The sequence below is a fragment of the Eleutherodactylus coqui genome, unplaced genomic scaffold (assembly GCF_035609145.1).
Source record: "Eleutherodactylus coqui strain aEleCoq1 unplaced genomic scaffold, aEleCoq1.hap1 HAP1_SCAFFOLD_135, whole genome shotgun sequence".
NCBI classification, from domain to species: Eukaryota; Metazoa; Chordata; class Amphibia; order Anura; family Eleutherodactylidae; genus Eleutherodactylus; species Eleutherodactylus coqui.
Window position 1 is genome coordinate 161718 of NW_027101871.1, and position 18613 is coordinate 180330.

The 18613-nt window shown below is 54.0% G+C and overlaps 2 protein-coding genes across 4 annotated transcripts in view; one reads left to right on the top strand and one right to left on the bottom strand.

Annotated features, from left to right (window-relative positions):
* The window catches only part of LOC136592643 (asialoglycoprotein receptor 1-like), an 84832-nt gene that overhangs the window by 642 nt on the left and 65577 nt on the right, over positions 1–18613 (top strand). The window lies entirely within an intron of this gene.
* Positions 22–16770, bottom strand: TMEM95 (transmembrane protein 95). 2 transcript variants are annotated; one of them, XM_066588634.1, is made up of 7 exons: positions 16579–16770; positions 16456–16512; positions 15577–15657; positions 15465–15485; positions 10574–10654; positions 2559–2646; positions 22–131 (listed from the first exon to the last, which is right to left on the bottom strand). In XM_066588634.1, the coding sequence occupies exons 1-7, from the start codon at positions 16766–16768 to the stop codon at positions 89–91; spliced, it is 561 nt and encodes a 186-aa protein (XP_066444731.1). In that variant the 5' UTR covers positions 16769–16770; the 3' UTR covers positions 22–88. The 2 variants fall into 2 exon arrangements, with proteins under 2 accessions (XP_066444731.1, XP_066444730.1); XM_066588633.1 differs by having other exon boundaries at positions 16456–16770.

Here is an 18613-nt window from a genome sequence, read left to right on the forward strand (position 1 = left end):
GTGTCAGCTCCTGGGCTCAGTCCCCCCTCGGCGCCCCCCAGTGAGCACACAGAGGCTGTCGGTCAGCAGTTTATTGATCTGTGGCCGGTCAGTGCGGCTCCGGAGGCCGGCGGCTGCGATACCTGCGATACCTGCGGCGGGAGAAGAACGCTGCGGTTACCAGGATGACGTAATATGGAGGAAGTACAGCGAGGACAGGACGTTCACGAGTCACCGGCCCCAAACGTGAGGGGCCCGCCAGAACATGCCACACAGCCTCGTTACCTGCGCCAGAACATGTCACACCACCTCGTTACCTGCGCCCGCCAGAACATGTCACACCACCTCGTTACCTGCGCCCGCCAGAACATGTCACACCACCTCGTTACCTGCGCCAGAACATGTCACACGACCTCGTTACCTGCGCCCGCCAGAACATGTCACACCACCTCGTTACCTGCGCCCGCCAGAACATGTCGCACCACCTCGTTACCTGCGCCCGCCAGAACATGTCGCACGACCTCGTTACCTGCGCCCGCCAGAACATGTCGCACGACCTCGTTACCTGCGCCCGCCAGAACATGTCACACCACCTCGTTACCTGCGCCAGAACATGTCGCACGACCTCGTTACCTGCGCCCGCCAGAACATGTCACACGACCTCGTTACCTGCGCCCGCCAGAACATGTCGCACGACCTCGTTACCTGCGCCCGCCAGAACATGTCACACGACCTCGTTACCTGCGCCCGCCAGAACATGTCGCACGACCTCGTTACCTGCGCCCGCCAGAACATGTCACACCACCTCGTTACCTGCGCCAGAACATGTCACACCACCTCGTTACCTGCGCCCGCCAGAACATGTCGCACGACCTCGTTACCTGCGCCAGAACATGTCGCACCACCTCGTTACCTGCGCCCGCCAGAACATGTCACACGACCTCGTTACCTGCGCCCGCCAGAACATGTCGCACGACCTCGTTACCTGCGCCCGCCACCCCATGTCACACGACCTCGTTACCTGCGCCCGCCAGAACATGTCACACCACCTCATTACCTGCGCCCGCCAGCCCATGTCACACGACCTCGTTACCTGCCCCCGCCAGAACATGTCGCACGACCTCGTTACCTGCGCCCGCCAGAACATGTCGCACGACCTCATTACCTGCGCCCGCACAGCGCTATCCGGCGCACGGCCACACATTTCGCTGAGGATCGCCGTCACTGCGCCAAATCCACAGTCAGCGTTTCCAACACAATCCCACATAAATCCTCACTGCGGCGCAAACATCTGGTCTGCGGACGCACAATCCGGAATAGCCACAGATGTCTACTATGGCGCTACAGGCAGGGCCGCGGATGGCAAGCCGATCCTCCGGGGGCCTGCTAATGGCGGGCCACTCCTCTGGGGGCCGCTAATGGCGGGCCGGTCCCCCGGGTGCTGCAGATCGTGGGCCGCGGATGGCGGGCCGGTCCCCCTGGGGCCGCACATGGCGGGCCGCTCCCCCTGCGGCCGCACATGGCGGGCCGCTCCCCCTGCGGCCGCACATGGCGGGCCGCTCCCCCTGCGGCCGCACATGGCGGGCCGCTCCCCCTGGGGCCGCACATGGCGGGCCGCTCCCCCTGGGGCCGCACATGGCGGGCCGCTCCCCCGGGGGCCGCACATGGCGGGCCGCTCCCCCGGGGGCCGCACATGGCGGGCCGCTCCCCCGGGGGCCGCACATGGCGGGCCGCTCCCCCGGGGGCCGCACATGGCGGGCCGCTCCTCCTGGGGCCGCACATGGCGGGCCGCTCCTCCGGGGCTGGTTGATCTGAACACGCCTCACATACCTTCTTCTTGCCCGTTGGTCACGCAGGCCGCTAAGATGGCTGCCATGGTCTGCGGTGGTTGGCGATTTAGAGGCCGGTTTTCTAAGGGGGTTCAGGGGTGAATTCCTGCAGAGACCGGACCAAGGCAGCCCGGAGCGAGACGGCGTCACCACACGAGCGGACAGCAGGCTAACCCGCGGGGGAGGGGGGTCCACAGCCTCAATATAGAGTGAGCCGGGGAGGAGCTGCAGCGCGGCGGACTCCACCTCAACGCAGCGGCTTTGGTGGGGGACGTCGCGGGTGGTGGCGGTCGGGGGACGTCGCGGGTGGTGGCGGTCGGGGGGACGTCGCGGGTGGTGGCGGTCGGGGGGACGTCGGGGGTGGTGGCGGTCGGGGGGACGTCGGGGGTGGTGGCGGTCGGGGGGACGTCGGGGGTGGTGGCGGTCGGGGGACATTGGGGCTGGTGGCGGTCGGGGGACATTGCGAGGTCATCCGGAGGGTTACGTCGCGGCGCTCTGCTGCTATCCGTTCATTATATGCAGCGTGTGCCCGCCGCCATGGGCCTTAAAGTGACAGTACGCAGCGTGATCTGTCCTGGCAGCCGGCGCCGGTCATGTGATCAGATGTTTTCATGTTCTGGCTGCAGTTGCCTCACGTTTGTCCCCGTGGCGCTCACGCTCGGACGCGCTGTACACGGGCGCGGCTCTACTGTACTTCCTGCACGCTGTGACATAACTATCAGTACATACCGGCAACCCGCAGGTACTTACTCCCAGGAACACAGGAGGAGACCCACAGGGAGTGACACCAGAGAGCAGCAGAGCACCAGACGCACAATCAGAGCCGCCGACCTGCTGCCTGCAGAAGGAATAACCAATTAGTGCTGCAAACAATCACACTGGGGGGAGTAGTAGTAACACTATCGGTGATGATGCTGGGGGTAGTAGTAGTAGTAACACTATCGGTGATGATGCTGGGGGTAGTAGTAGTAACACTATCGGTGATGAGGCTGGGGGTAGTAGTAGTAGTAACACTATCGGTGATGATGCCGGGGGTAGTAGTAGTAGTAACACTATCGGTGATGATGCTGGGGGTAGTAGTAGTAGTAACACTATCGGTGATGATGCTGGGGGTAGTAGTAGTAACACTATCGGTGATGATGCTGGGGGTAGTAGTAGTAGTAACACTATCGGTGATGATGCTGGGGGTAGTAGTAGTAGTAACACTATCGGTGATGATGCTGGGGGTAGTAGTAGTAGTAACACTATCGGTGATGATGCTGGGGGTAGTAGTAGTAGTAACACTATCGGGGATGATGCTGGGGGTAGTAGTAGTAACACTATCGGTGAGGATGCCGGGGGTAGTAGTAGTAACACTATCGGTGAGGATGCCGGGGGTAGTAGTAGTAACACTATCGGTGATGATGCTGGGGGTAGTAGTAGTAACACTATCGGTGATGAGGCTGGGGGTAGTAGTAGTAACACTATCGGGGATGATGCCGGGGGTAGTAGTAGTAACACTATCGGTGATGATGCTGGGGGTAGTAGTAGTAACACTATCGGTGATGATGCCGGGGGTAGTAGTAGTAACACTATCGGTGATGATGCTGGGGGTAGTAGTAGTAACACTATCGGTGATGAGGCTGGGGGTAGTAGTAGTAACACTATCGGGGATGATGCTGGGGGTAGTAGTAGTAACACTATCGGCGATGATGCTGGGGGTAGTAGTAGTAACACTATCGGCGATGATGCTGGGGGTAGTAGTAGTAACACTATCGGTGATGATGCTGGGGGTAGTAGTAGTAGTAACACTATCGGTGATGATGCTGGGGGTAGTAGTAGTAACACTATCGGTGATGATGCTGGGGGTAGTAGTAGTAACACTATCGGTGATGATGCTGGGGGTAGAAGTAGTAACACTATCGGTGATGATGCTGGGGGTAGTAGTAGTAGTAGTAACACTATCGGTGATGAGGCTGGGGGTAGTAGTAGTAGTAACACTATCGGCGATGATGCCGGGGGTAGTAGTAGTAGTAACACTATCGGTGATGATGCTGGGGGTAGTAGTAGTAACACTATCGGTGATGATGCTGGGGGTAGTAGTAGTAACACTATCGGTGATGATGCTGGGGGTAGTAGTAGTAACACTATCGGTGAGGATGCCGGGGGTAGTAGTAGTAACACTATCGGTGATGATGCTGGGGGTAGTAGTAGTAACACTATCGGTGATGATGCCGGGGGTAGTAGTAGTAGTAACACTATCGGTGATGAGGCTGGGGGTAGTAGTAGTAACACTATCGGTGATGAGGCTGGGGGTAGTAGTAGTAACACTATCGGTGATGAGGCTGGGGGTAGTAGTAGTAGTAACACTATCGGTGATGAGGCTGGGGGTAGTAGTAGTAGTAACACTATCGGTGATGATGCTGGGGGTAGTAGTAGTAGTAACACTATCGGTGATGAGGCTGGGGGTAGTAGTAGTAACACTATCGGTGATGAGGCTGGGGGTAGTAGTAGTAACACTATCGGTGATGATGCCGGGGGTAGTAGTAGTAACACTATCGGTGATGATGCCGGGGGTAGTAGTAGTAACACTATCGGGGATGATGCTGGGGGTAGTAGTAGTAGTAACACTATCGGTGATGATGCCGGGGGTAGTAGTAGTAGTAACACTATCGGTGATGATGCCGGGGGTAGTAGTAGTAACACTATCGGTGATGATGCTGGGGGTAGTAGTAGTAACACTATCGGTGATGATGCTGGGGGTAGTAGTAGTAACACTATCGGTGATGATGCCGGGGGTAGTAGTAGTAACACTATCGGTGATGATGCTGGGGGTAGTAGTAGTAACACTATCGGTGATGATGCTGGGGGTAGTAGTAGTAACACTATCGGTGATGATGCTGGGGGTAGTAGTAGTAACACTATCGGTGATGATGCTGGGGGTAGTAGTAGTAACACTATCGGTGATGAGGCTGGGGGTAGTAGTAGTAACACTATCGGGGATGATGCTGGGGGTAGTAGTAGTAACACTATCGGTGATGAGGCTGGGGGTAGTAGTACTAGTAACACTATCGGTGATGATGCTGGGGGTAGTAGTAGTAGTAACACTATCGGTGATGACGCTGGGGGTAGTAGTAGTAGTAACACTATCGGTGATGACGCTGGGGGTAGTAGTAGTAACACTATCGGTGATGACGCTGGGGGTAGTAGTAGTAGTAACACTATCGGTGATGACGCTGGGGGTAGTAGTAGTAGTAACACTATCGGTGATGATGCTGGGGGTAGTAGTAGTAGTAACACTATCGGTGATGATGCTGGGGGTAGTAGTAGTAACACTATCGGTGATGATGCTGGGGGTAGTAGTAGTAACACTATCGGTGATGAGGCTGGGGGTAGTAGTAGTAACACTATCGGTGATGAGGCTGGGGGTAGTAGTAGTAGTAACACTATCGGTGATGATGCTGGGGGTGGTAGTAGTAGTAGTAACACTATCGGTGATGATGCTGGGGGTAGTAGTAGTAACACTATCGGTGATGATGCTGGGGGTAGTAGTAGTAACACTATCGGTGATGATGCCGGGGGTAGTAGTAGTAGTAACACTATCGGTGATGACGCTGGGGGTAGTAGTAGTAACACTATCGGTGATGACGCTGGGGGTAGTAGTAGTAACACTATCGGTGATGACGCTGGGGGTAGTAGTAGTAACACTATCGGTGATGATGCTGGGGGTAGTAGTAGTAGTAACACTATCGGTGATGATGCTGGGGGTAGTAGTAGTAGTAACACTATCGGTGATGATGCTGGGGGTAGTAGTAGTAGTAACACTATCGGTGATGATGCTGGGGGTAGTAGTAGTAACACTATCGGTGATGACGCTGGGGGTAGTAGTAGTAACACTATTGGTGATGACGCTGGGGGTAGTAGTAGTAACACTATCGGTGATGATGCTGGGGGTAGTAGTAGTAGTAGTAACACTATCGGTGATGATGCTGGGGGTAGTAGTAGTAGTAACACTATCGGTGATGATGCTGGGGGTAGTAGTAGTAGTAACACTATCGGTGATGATGCTGGGGGTAGTAGTAGTAGTAACACTATCGGTGATGATGCTGGGGGTAGTAGTAGTAACACTATCGGTGATGACGCTGGGGGTAGTAGTAGTAGTAACACTATCGGCGATGATGCCGGGGGTAGTAGTAGTAACACTATCGGCGATGATGCCGGGGGTAGTAGTAGTAACACTATCGGTGATGATGCTGGGGGTAGTAGTAGTAGTAACACTATCGGTGATGATGCCGGGGGTAGTAGTAGTAGTAACACTATCGGTGATGATGCTGGGGGTAGTAGTAGTAACACTATCGGTGATGATGCTGGGGGTAGTAGTAGTAGTAACACTATCGGTGATGATGCCGGGGGTAGTAGTAGTAACACTATCGGTGATGATGCCGGGGGTAGTAGTAGTAACACTATCGGTGATGATGCTGGGGGTAGTAGTAGTAGTAACACTATCGGTGATGATGCTGGGGGTAGTAGTAGTAGTAACACTATCGGTGATGATGCTGGGGGTAGTAGTAGTAACACTATCGGTGATGATGCTGGGGGTAGTAGTAGTAACACTATCGGTGATGATGCTGGGGGTAGTAGTAGTAGTAACACTATCGGCGATGATGCTGGGGGTAGTAGTAGTAACACTATCGGTGATGATGCCGGGGGTAGTAGTAGTAACACTATCGGTGATGATGCTGGGGGTAGTAGTAGTAACACTATCGGTGATGATGCTGGGGGTAGTAGTAGTAACACTATCGGTGATGAGGCTGGGGGTAGTAGTAGTAGTAACACTATCGGTGATGATGCTGGGGGTAGTAGTAGTAACACTATCGGTGATGATGCTGGGGGTAGTAGTAGTAACACTATCGGCGATGATGCTGGGGGTAGTAGTAGTAACACTATCGGTGATGATGCTGGGGGTAGTAGTAGTAGTAACCCTATCGGCGATGATGCTGGGGGTAGTAGTAGTAGTAACACTATCGGTGATGATGCCGGGGGTAGTAGTAGTAGTAACACTATCGGTGATGATGCTGGGAGTAGTAGTAGTAACACTATCGGCGATGATGCTGGGGGTAGTAGTAGTAACACTATCGGTGATGATGCTGGGGGTAGTAGTAGTAGTAACACTATCGGTGATGATGCCGGGGGTAGTAGTAGTAGTAACACTATCGGTGATGATGCTGGGGGTAGTAGTAGTGACACTATCGGTGATGATGCTGGGGGTAGTAGTAGTAACACTATCGGTGATGATGCTGGGGGTAGTAGTAGTAACACTATCGGTGATGATGCTGGGGGTAGTAGTAGTAACACTATCGGTGATGAGGCCGGGGGTAGTAGTAGTAACACTATCGGTGATGATGCTGGGGGTAGTAGTAGTAACACTATCGGTGATGAGGCTGGGGGTAGTAGTAGTAACACTATCGGCGATGATGCCGGGGGTAGTAGTAGTAACACTATCGGTGATGAGGCTGGGGGTAGTAGTAGTAACACTATCGGTGATGATGCTGGGGGTAGTAGTAGTAACACTATCGGCGATGATGCTGGGGGTAGTAGTAGTAACACTATCGGTGATGATGCTGGGGGTAGTAGTAGTAACACTATCGGTGATGATGCTGGGGGTAGTAGTAGTAACACTATCGGTGATGATGCTGGGGGTAGTAGTAGTAACACTATCGGTGATGAGGCTGGGGGTAGTAGTAGTAACACTATCGGTGATGATGCTGGGGGTAGTAGTAGTAACACTATCGGTGATGATGCTGGGGGTAGTAGTAGTAACACTATCGGTGATGATGCTGGGGGTAGTAGTAGTAACACTATCGGTGATGATGCTGGGGGTAGTAGTAGTAGTAACACTATCGGTGATGATGCTGGGGGTAGTAGTAGTAGTAACACTATCGGTGATGATGCTGGGGGTAGTAGTAGTAGTAACACTATCGGTGATGATGCTGGGGGTAGTAGTAGTAACACTATCGGTGATGACGCTGGGGGTAGTAGTAGTAGTAACACTATCGGCGATGATGCCGGGGGTAGTAGTAGTAACACTATCGGCGATGATGCCGGGGGTAGTAGTAGTAACACTATCGGTGATGATGCTGGGGGTAGTAGTAGTAGTAACACTATCGGTGATGATGCCGGGGGTAGTAGTAGTAGTAACACTATCGGTGATGATGCTGGGGGTAGTAGTAGTAACACTATCGGTGATGATGCTGGGGGTAGTAGTAGTAGTAACACTATCGGTGATGATGCCGGGGGTAGTAGTAGTAACACTATCGGTGATGATGCCGGGGGTAGTAGTAGTAACACTATCGGTGATGATGCTGGGGGTAGTAGTAGTAGTAACACTATCGGTGATGATGCTGGGGGTAGTAGTAGTAGTAACACTATCGGTGATGATGCTGGGGGTAGTAGTAGTAACACTATCGGTGATGATGCTGGGGGTAGTAGTAGTAACACTATCGGTGATGATGCTGGGGGTAGTAGTAGTAGTAACACTATCGGCGATGATGCTGGGGGTAGTAGTAGTAACACTATCGGTGATGATGCCGGGGGTAGTAGTAGTAACACTATCGGTGATGATGCTGGGGGTAGTAGTAGTAACACTATCGGTGATGATGCTGGGGGTAGTAGTAGTAACACTATCGGTGATGAGGCTGGGGGTAGTAGTAGTAGTAACACTATCGGTGATGATGCTGGGGGTAGTAGTAGTAACACTATCGGTGATGATGCTGGGGGTAGTAGTAGTAACACTATCGGCGATGATGCTGGGGGTAGTAGTAGTAACACTATCGGTGATGATGCTGGGGGTAGTAGTAGTAGTAACCCTATCGGCGATGATGCTGGGGGTAGTAGTAGTAGTAACACTATCGGTGATGATGCCGGGGGTAGTAGTAGTAGTAACACTATCGGTGATGATGCTGGGAGTAGTAGTAGTAACACTATCGGCGATGATGCTGGGGGTAGTAGTAGTAACACTATCGGTGATGATGCTGGGGGTAGTAGTAGTAGTAACACTATCGGTGATGATGCCGGGGGTAGTAGTAGTAGTAACACTATCGGTGATGATGCTGGGGGTAGTAGTAGTGACACTATCGGTGATGATGCTGGGGGTAGTAGTAGTAACACTATCGGTGATGATGCTGGGGGTAGTAGTAGTAACACTATCGGTGATGATGCTGGGGGTAGTAGTAGTAACACTATCGGTGATGAGGCCGGGGGTAGTAGTAGTAACACTATCGGTGATGATGCTGGGGGTAGTAGTAGTAACACTATCGGTGATGAGGCTGGGGGTAGTAGTAGTAACACTATCGGCGATGATGCCGGGGGTAGTAGTAGTAACACTATCGGTGATGAGGCTGGGGGTAGTAGTAGTAACACTATCGGTGATGATGCTGGGGGTAGTAGTAGTAACACTATCGGCGATGATGCTGGGGGTAGTAGTAGTAACACTATCGGTGATGATGCTGGGGGTAGTAGTAGTAACACTATCGGTGATGATGCTGGGGGTAGTAGTAGTAACACTATCGGTGATGATGCTGGGGGTAGTAGTAGTAACACTATCGGTGATGATGCCGGGGGTAGTAGTAGTAGTAACACTATCGGTGATGCTGGGGGTAGTAGTAGTAACACTATCGGTGATGATGCTGGGGGTAGTAGTAGTAGTAACACTATCGGTGATGATGCTGGGGGTAGTAGTAGTAACACTATCGGTGATGATGCCGGGGGTAGTAGTAGTAACACTATCGGTGATGATGCTGGGGGTAGTAGTAGTAACACTATCGGTGATGATGCTGGGGGTAGTAGTAGTAACACTATCGGCGATGATGCTGGGGGTAGTAGTAGTAACACTATCGGCGATGATGCTGGGGGTAGTAGTAGTAACACTATCGGTGATGATGCTGGGGGTAGTAGTAGTAGTAACACTATCGGTGATGATGCTGGGGGTAGTAGTAGTAACACTATCGGTGATGATGCTGGGGGTAGTAGTAGTAACACTATCGGTGATGATGCTGGGGGTAGTAGTAGTAACACTATCGGTGATGATGCCGGGGGTAGTAGTAGTAGTAACACTATCGGTGATGATGCTGGGGGTAGTAGTAGTAGTAACACTATCGGTGATGATGCTGGGGGTAGTAGTAGTAGTAACACTATCGGTGATGAGGCTGGGGGTAGAAGTAGTAGTAACACTATCGGTGATGAGGCTGGGGGTAGTAGTAGTAGTAACACTATCGGCGATGATGCCGGGGGTAGTAGTAGTAGTAACACTATCGGTGATGATGCTGGGGGTAGTAGTAGTAACACTATCGGTGATGATGCTGGGGGTAGTAGTAGTAACACTATCGGTGATGATGCTGGGGGTAGAAGTAGTAACACTATCGGTGATGATGCTGGGGGTAGTAGTAGTAACACTATCGGTGATGAGGCTGGGGGTAGTAGTAGTAACACTATCGGTGATGAGGCTTTGAAGGGGGGGGGGCCTGGTACCCTCAGATCCAGGTGACCCCGCTGTGCCCGATGACCCCGCTGTGCCCGATGACCCCGCTGTGCCCGATGACCCCGCTGTGCCCGATGACCCCGCTGTGCCCGATGACCCTGGAGTTCCCTTCCAATTCCGCCAGTCTATGATTCTGTAATGCTAGTAGTAATGGGTGATGATGAGAGTTGTAGTCCTGCTGTTGGGGGAGATGTATGTGGATTGCAGTGGGCTTGTGAAATTCCTTTATTACCCCCCATGCCCTCCTCACCAGGGTAACAGATGTGCTGGGGCAAGCAGGGCATCCAGCGGAGGCGGCACAGCGAGCAGTTCATGGCCAACGTCTTCTTATCTGAGGGGAATTATGCACACATCATATACTCCAGTCACATCCAGAGCTGCAGATCAGCAGCACACATCATATACTCCAGTCACATCCAGAGCTGCAGATCACTGCACATCATATACTCCAGTCACATCCAGAGCTGCAGATCACCAGCACACATCATATACTCCAGTCACATCCAGAGCTGCAGATCACCAGCACACATCATATACTCCAGTCACATCCAGAGCTGCAGATCACCACCGCACATCATATACTCCAGTCACATCCAGAGCTGCAGATCACCACCGCACATCATATACTCCAGTCACATCCAGAGCTGCAGATCACCAGCACACATCATATACTCCAGTCACATCCAGAGCTGCAGATCAGCAGCAGACATCATATACTCCAGTCACATCCAGAGCTGCAGATCAGCAGCACACATCATATACTCCAGTCACATCCAGAGCTGCAGATCCCCAGCACACATCATATACTCCAGTCACATCCAGAGCTGCAGATCAGCAGCACACATCATATACTCCAGTCACATCCAGAGCTGCAGATCAGCAGCAGACATCATATACTCCAGTCACATCCAGAGCTGCAGATCACCACCGCACATCATATACTCCAGTCCCATCCAGAGCTGCACATCAACAGCAACACATCATATACTCCAGTCCCATCCAGAGCTGCAGATCCCCAGCACACATCATATACTCCAGTCACATCCAGAGCTGCAGATCACCAGCACACATCATATACTCCAGTCACATCCAGAACTGCAGATCACCAGCACACATCATATACTCCAGTCACATCCAGAGCTGCAGATCACCACCGCACATCATATACTCCAGTCACATCCAGAGCTGCAGATCACCACCGCACATCATATACTCCAGTCACATCCAGAGCTGCAGATCACCACCGCACATCATATACTCCAGTCACATCCAGAGCTGCAGATCACCACCGCACATCATATACTCCAGTCACATCCAGAGCTGCAGATCACCAGCACACATCATATACTCCAGTCACATCCAGAGCTGCAGATCACCACCGCACATCATATACTCCAGTCACATCCAGAGCTGCAGATCACCACCGCACATCATATACTCCACTCACATCCAGAGCTGCAGATCAGCAGCACACATCATATACTCCAGTCACATCCAGAGCTGCAGATCACCAGCACACATCATATACTCCACTCACATCCAGAGCTGCAGATCAGCAGCACACATCATATACTCCAGTCACATCCAGAGCTGCAGATCACCAGCACACATCATATACTCCAGTCACATCCAGAGCTGCAGATCACCAGCACACATCATATACTCCAGTCACACCCAGAGCTGCAGATCACCACCGCACATCATATACTCCAGTCACATCCAGAGCTGCAGATCACCACCGCACATCATATACTCCAGTCACATCCAGAGCTGCAGATCAACAGCACACATCATATACTCCAGTCACATCCAGAGCTGCAGATCACCAGCACACATCATATACTCCAGTCACATCCAGAGCTGCAGATCAGCAGCAGACATCATATACTCCAGTCACATCCAGAGCTGCAGATCAGCAGCACACATCATATACTCCAGTCACATCCAGAGCTGCAGATCAGCAGCACACATCATATACTCCAGTCACATCCAGAGCTGCAGATCACCACCGCACATCATATACTCCAGTCACATCCAGAGCTGCAGATCCCCAGCACACATCATATACTCCAGTCACATCCAGAGCTGCAGATCAGCAGCAGACATCATATACTCCAGTCACATCCAGAGCTGCAGATCACCAGCACACATCATATACTCCAGTCACATCCAGAGCTGCAGATCACCAGCACACATCATATACTCCAGTCACATCCAGAGCTGCAGATCACCAGCACACATCATATACTCCACTCACATCCAGAGCTGCAGATCCCCAGCACACATCATATACTCCAGTCACATCCAGAGCTGCAGATCAGCAGCAGACATCATATACTCCAGTCACATCCAGAGCTGCAGATCACCAGCACACATCATATACTCCAGTCACATCCGGAGCTGCAGATCAGCAGCACACATCATATACTCCAGTCACATCCGGAGCTGCAGATCAGCAGCACACATCATATACTCCAGTCACATCCGGAGCTGCAGATCAGCAGCACACATCATATACTCCAGTCACATCCAGAGCTGCAGATCACCAGCACACATCATATACTCCAGTCACATCCGGATCTGCAGATCAGCAGCAGACATCATATACTCCAGTCACATCCAGAGCTGCAGATCACCAGCACACATCATATACTCCAGTCACATCCGGAGCTGCAGATCAGCAGCACACATCATATACTCCAGTCACATCCGGAGCTGCAGATCAGCAGCACACATCATATACTCCAGTCACATCCGGAGCTGCAGATCAGCAGCACACATCATATACTCCAGTCACATCCAGAGCTGCAGATCACCAGCACACATCATATACTCCAGTCACATCCGGATCTGCAGATCAGCAGCAGACATCATATACTCCAGTCACATCCAGAGCTGCAGATCACCACCGCACATCATATACTCCAGTCACATCCAGAGCTGCAGATCACCACCGCACATCATATACTCCAGTCACATCCAGAGCTGCAGATCACCAGCACACATCATATACTCCAGTCCCATCCAGAGCTGCACATCAACAGCAACACATCATATACTCCAGTCCCATCCAGAGCTGCACATCAACAGCAACACATCATATACTCCAGTCCCATCCAGAGCTGCAGATCCCCAGCACACATCATATACTCCAGTCACATCCAGAGCTGCAGATCACCAGCACACATCATATACTCCAGTCACATCCAGAGCTGCAGATCACCACCGCACATCATGTACTCCAGTCACATCCGGAGCTGCAGATCACCACCGCACATCATATACTCCAGTCACATCCAGAGCTGCAGATCACCAGCACACATCATATACTCCAGTCACATCCAGAGCTGCAGATCAGCAGCACACATCATATACTCCAGTCACATCCAGAGCTGCAGATCAGCAGCACACATCATATACTCCAGTCACATCCAGAGCTGCACATCAACACATCATATACTCCAGTCACATCCGGAGCTGCAGATCACCACCGCACATCATATACTCCACTCACATCCAGAGCTGCAGATCAGCAGCACACATCATATACTCCAGTCACATCCAGAGCTGCACATCAACACATCATATACTCCAGTCACATCCAGAGCTGCAGATCACCAGCACAAGTCATATACTCTAGTCACATCCAGAGCTGCAGATCACCACCGCACATCATATACTCCACTCACATCCAGAGCTGCAGATCACCAGCACACATCATATACTCCAGTCACATCCAGAGCTGCAGATCACCACCGCACATCATATACTCCACTCACATCCACAGCTGCAGATCAGCAGCACACATCATATACTCCAGTCACATCCAGAGCTGCAGATCACCAGCACACATCATATACTCCAGTCACATCCAGAGCTGGAGATCAGCACCGCACATCATATACTCCAGTCACATCCAGAGCTGCAGATCAGCAGCACACATCATATACTCCAGTCACATCCAGAGCTGCAGATCACCAGCACACATCATATACTCCAGTCACATCCAGAGCTGCAGATCAACAGCATACATCATATACTCCAGTCACATCCAGAGCTGCACATCAACACATCATATACTCCAGTCACATCCAGAGCTGCAGATCACCACCGCACATCATATACTCCAGTCACATCCGGAGCTGCAGATCAGCAGCACACATCATATACTCCAGTCACATCCGGAGCTGCAGATCACCTGCACACATCATATACTCCAGTCACATCCAGAGCTGCAGATCACCAGCACACATCATATACTCCAGTCACATCCGGAGCTGCAGATCACCACCGCACATCATATACTCCAGTCACATCCGGAGCTGCAGATCACCACCGCACATCATATACTCCAGTCACATCCGGAGCTGCAGATCACCAGCACACATCATATACTCCAGTCACATCCGGAGCTGCAGATCACCAGCACACATCATATACTCCAGTCACATCCGGAGCTGCAGATCACCAGCACACATCATATACTCCAGTCACATCCGGAGCTGCAGATCACCAGCACACATCATATACTCCAGTCACATCCGGAGCTGCAGATCACCAGCACACATCATATACTCCAGTCACATCCAGAGCTGCAGATCACCAGCACACATCATATACTCCAGTCACATCCAGAGCTGCAGATCAACAGCACACATCATATACTCCAGTCACATCCAGAGCTGCAGATCAGCAGCAGACATCATATACTCCAGTCACATCCAGAGCTGCAGATCAGCAGCAGACATCATATACTCCAGTCACATCCAGAGCTGCAGATCAGCAGCACACATCATATACTCCAGTCACATCCAGAGCTGCAGATCAGCAGCACACATCATATACTCCAGTCACATCCAGAGCTGCAGATCACCACCGCACATCATATACTCCAGTCCCATCCAGAGCTGCACATCAGCAGCACACATCATATACTCCAGTCACACCCAGAGCTGCAGATCAGCAGCACACATCATATACTCCAGTCACATCCAGAGCTGCAGATCACCAGCACACATCATATACTCCAGTCACATCCAGAGCTGCAGATCACCACCGCACATCATATACTCCAGTCACATCCAGAGCTGCAGATCACTTTAGTCACATCCAAAGCTGGAGCAGTGAGGGGGATCACTTACCACAGGCCGGAGGGCAGAGAACTGTTGAGGATGAAGTAGTAGCTATTAGTAGCAGCAGTCCTGTGTAAACCCCTCCCCCTGCACAGTCCTATGTAAGCCCCGGTGGTCGCACCTTCCTTGGTGTAGAGCAGCAGCTTCTCCTCGTGCAGCCAGTCCCAGTAGGCGGCGATGCCCAGGGGGTCCCGGGTGATCTCTGTGGGGGGAGAGGATGTCGGTCACTGGGGGGTCCCTCAGCCTGCCCCACCGAGACCCCTTGTGTATATACTATATACAGGCCACTCCCCCTGTCTGGCTCCGCCTCCCACCCATCTTGTACAGAGACTCACAAAAAGGCGCTGCACATCCCCCCGCCCCCCTGCACATCCCCCCGCCCCTTCTGCACATCCCCCCCGCCCCTTCTGCACATCCCCCCCGCCCCTTCTGCACATCCCCCCGCCCCTTCTGCACATCCCCCCGCCCCCCTGCACATCCCCCCGCCCTTCTGCACATCCCCCCCGCCCCTTCTGCACATCCCCCCCGCCCCTCTGCACATCCCCCCGCCCCCCTGCACATCCCCCCTGCCCCTTCTGCACATCCCCCCCGCCCCCCCTGCACATCCCCCCCGCCCCTTCTGCACATCCCCCCCGGCCCCCCCGCCCATCCCCCCTGCACACACCCCGCCCATCCCCCCTGCCCATCCCCCACCCCTCCTGCACATTCCACCCTCCCCCCCCCGCACACATCCGCCCCTCCTGCATATCCTCCCGCCCCCGCGCACACCCCCCGGCCCCCCCTACACATCCCACGCCCCACACACACATCCGCCCCCCTGGGTCCAGGAGGCCGTGCCAGAAGAGTCCTGTTGGCCACGCCCATAACCCTCCCACAATGGCGCCTGCTCTCTAGTTGTGCCGCGCACAGAATGAGGCCATATTGGGCGGGTTTAGGGTGTGGCCACCTAGCCTCTTGGCTCCACCTCCTTGACTCCATGTGTGCGCAGCGCCGTCCTCACCGAGCGCTCGGAACACGCGGTGCGTCTTCTCCGTGATGAACAGCATGGCGTCCTCCTCTGGAGAAGAGAGGGGAGAAGTCAGTGACATCACACAGAGCCAAGATGGCGGACGGCGGCGCTCACCCAGTCCGTACGGCTGGAAGCTGCGGGGTCCCGGGTGGCGGCTGCAGCTGGCGCTCCGCTTCACCCTCTTATAGGCTGCGCACAGCTTCTCGAACCTCTTCTTCAGGTTCCGGTCGGGACGGCGGCAGAAGACGCATCCGGAGACCGCCGGGAGGAGCAGCAGGACGAACGCCAACCGCAAGGACCACATCTAGGGAGACACGGAGGGGTGAGGACCTTCAGACAGGTCACATGGTTCTGTGGATGACATCACTGCCAGGGAGCCGGCTAAGCCCCGCCCAACTGCTATACAAATGGGTCTGCATGGCAGCCATCAGCCGGAGGGGCATCGCAGGTCGGAGCCCCGTGGGCAGAGCATGGAGCCGGGAGCAGCCGCCGGACCGTGGACAGCAATTGGTCGGCGCCGGAGTGTGGAGGTGAGAGACGCCAGTGAGACCAGCGGGTGACAGCGGACGCCAGTGAGGCCAGCGGACGCCAGCGGACGCCAGCGAGGCCAGCGGACGCCAGCGGACGCCAGCGAGGCCAGCGGACGCCAGTGAGGCCAGCGGCCGCCAGCAGAGGACAGCGGGTGACAGCAGACGCCAGTGAGGCCAGCGGCCGCCAGCAGAGGACAGCGGGTGACAGCAGACGCCAGTGAGGCCAGCGGACGCCAGCGAGGCCAGCGGACGCCAGTTAGGCAAGCGGGTGACAGCAGACGCCAGCGAGGCCAGCGGACGCCAGCGAGGCCAGCGGACGCCAGTTAGGCAAGCGGGTGACAGCAGACGCCAGCGAGGCCAGCGGACGCCAGCGAGGCCAGCGGACGCCAGCGGACGCCAGCGAGGCCAGCGGCCGACAGCGGACGCCAGCGAGGCCAGCGGCCGACAGCGGACGCCAGCGAGGCCAGCGGACGCCAGTGAGGCCAGCGGCCACCAGCGGACGCCAGTGAGGCCAGCGAGGCCAGCAGAGGACAGCGGACGCCAGGGAACACACAGCCGCCGATTACTTGGGGACATGGGAACGAGAACGGCCTCAGATCTAGAAACACGGCACGGCGCTACGGAGCGCTCCACCTGCCAGCGTATCCAACAGCAACCGGCAGACTCTTATGGCAGCACGAGGATCCACATCAACCGCAAGCGTAACCGGCAACAAACCCCAGGAATAGTAGAGCCCGCAACTGGCACTAACCTGTCTGCACCAACAACTGCACCGCGACGGCTCAACTGCCACCAACTGATGAGCGTGAGACTGTCCTAACACGCACCACCACTAGAGGGCAGCAGAGAGCTCCTCCTATAGGTAGAGATGTCTCCAATAGAGGGCAGCAGAGAGCTCCTCCTATAGGTAGAGCTGTCTCCACTACAGGGCAGCAGAGAGCTCCTCCTATAGGTAGAGATATCTCCACTAGAGGGCAGCAGAGAGCTCCTCCTATAGGAAGCGATGTCTCCACTAGAGGGCAGCAGAGAGCTCCTCCTATAGGAAGAGATGGCTCCACTAGAGGGCAGCAGAGAGCTCCTCCTATAGGAAGCGATGTCTCCACTAGAGGGCAGCAGAGAGCTCCTCCTATAGGAAGCGATGTCTCCACTAGAGGGCAGCAGAGAGCTCCTCCTATAGGAAGAGATGTCTCCACTAGAGGGCAGCAGAGAGCTCCTCCTATAGGAAGCGATGTCTCCACTAGAGGGCAGCAGAGAGCTCCTCCTATAGGAAGCGATGTCTCCACTAGAGGGCAGCAGAGAGCTCCTCCTATAGGAAGAGATGGCTCCACTAGAGGGCAGCAGAGAGCTCCTCCTATAGGTAGAGATATCTCCACTAGAGGGCAGCAGAGGGCTCCTCCTATAGGTAGAGATATCTCCACTAGAGGGCAGCAGAGGGCTCCTCCTATAGGAAGCGATGTCTCCACTAGAGGGCAGCAGAGGGCTCCTCCTATAGGAAGAGATGGCTCCACTAGAGGGCAGCAGAGAGCTCCTCCTATAGGAAGAGATATCTCCACTAGAGGGCAGGAGAGAGCTCCTCCTATATGTAGAGATGTCTGCACTAGAGGGCAGCAGAGAGCTCC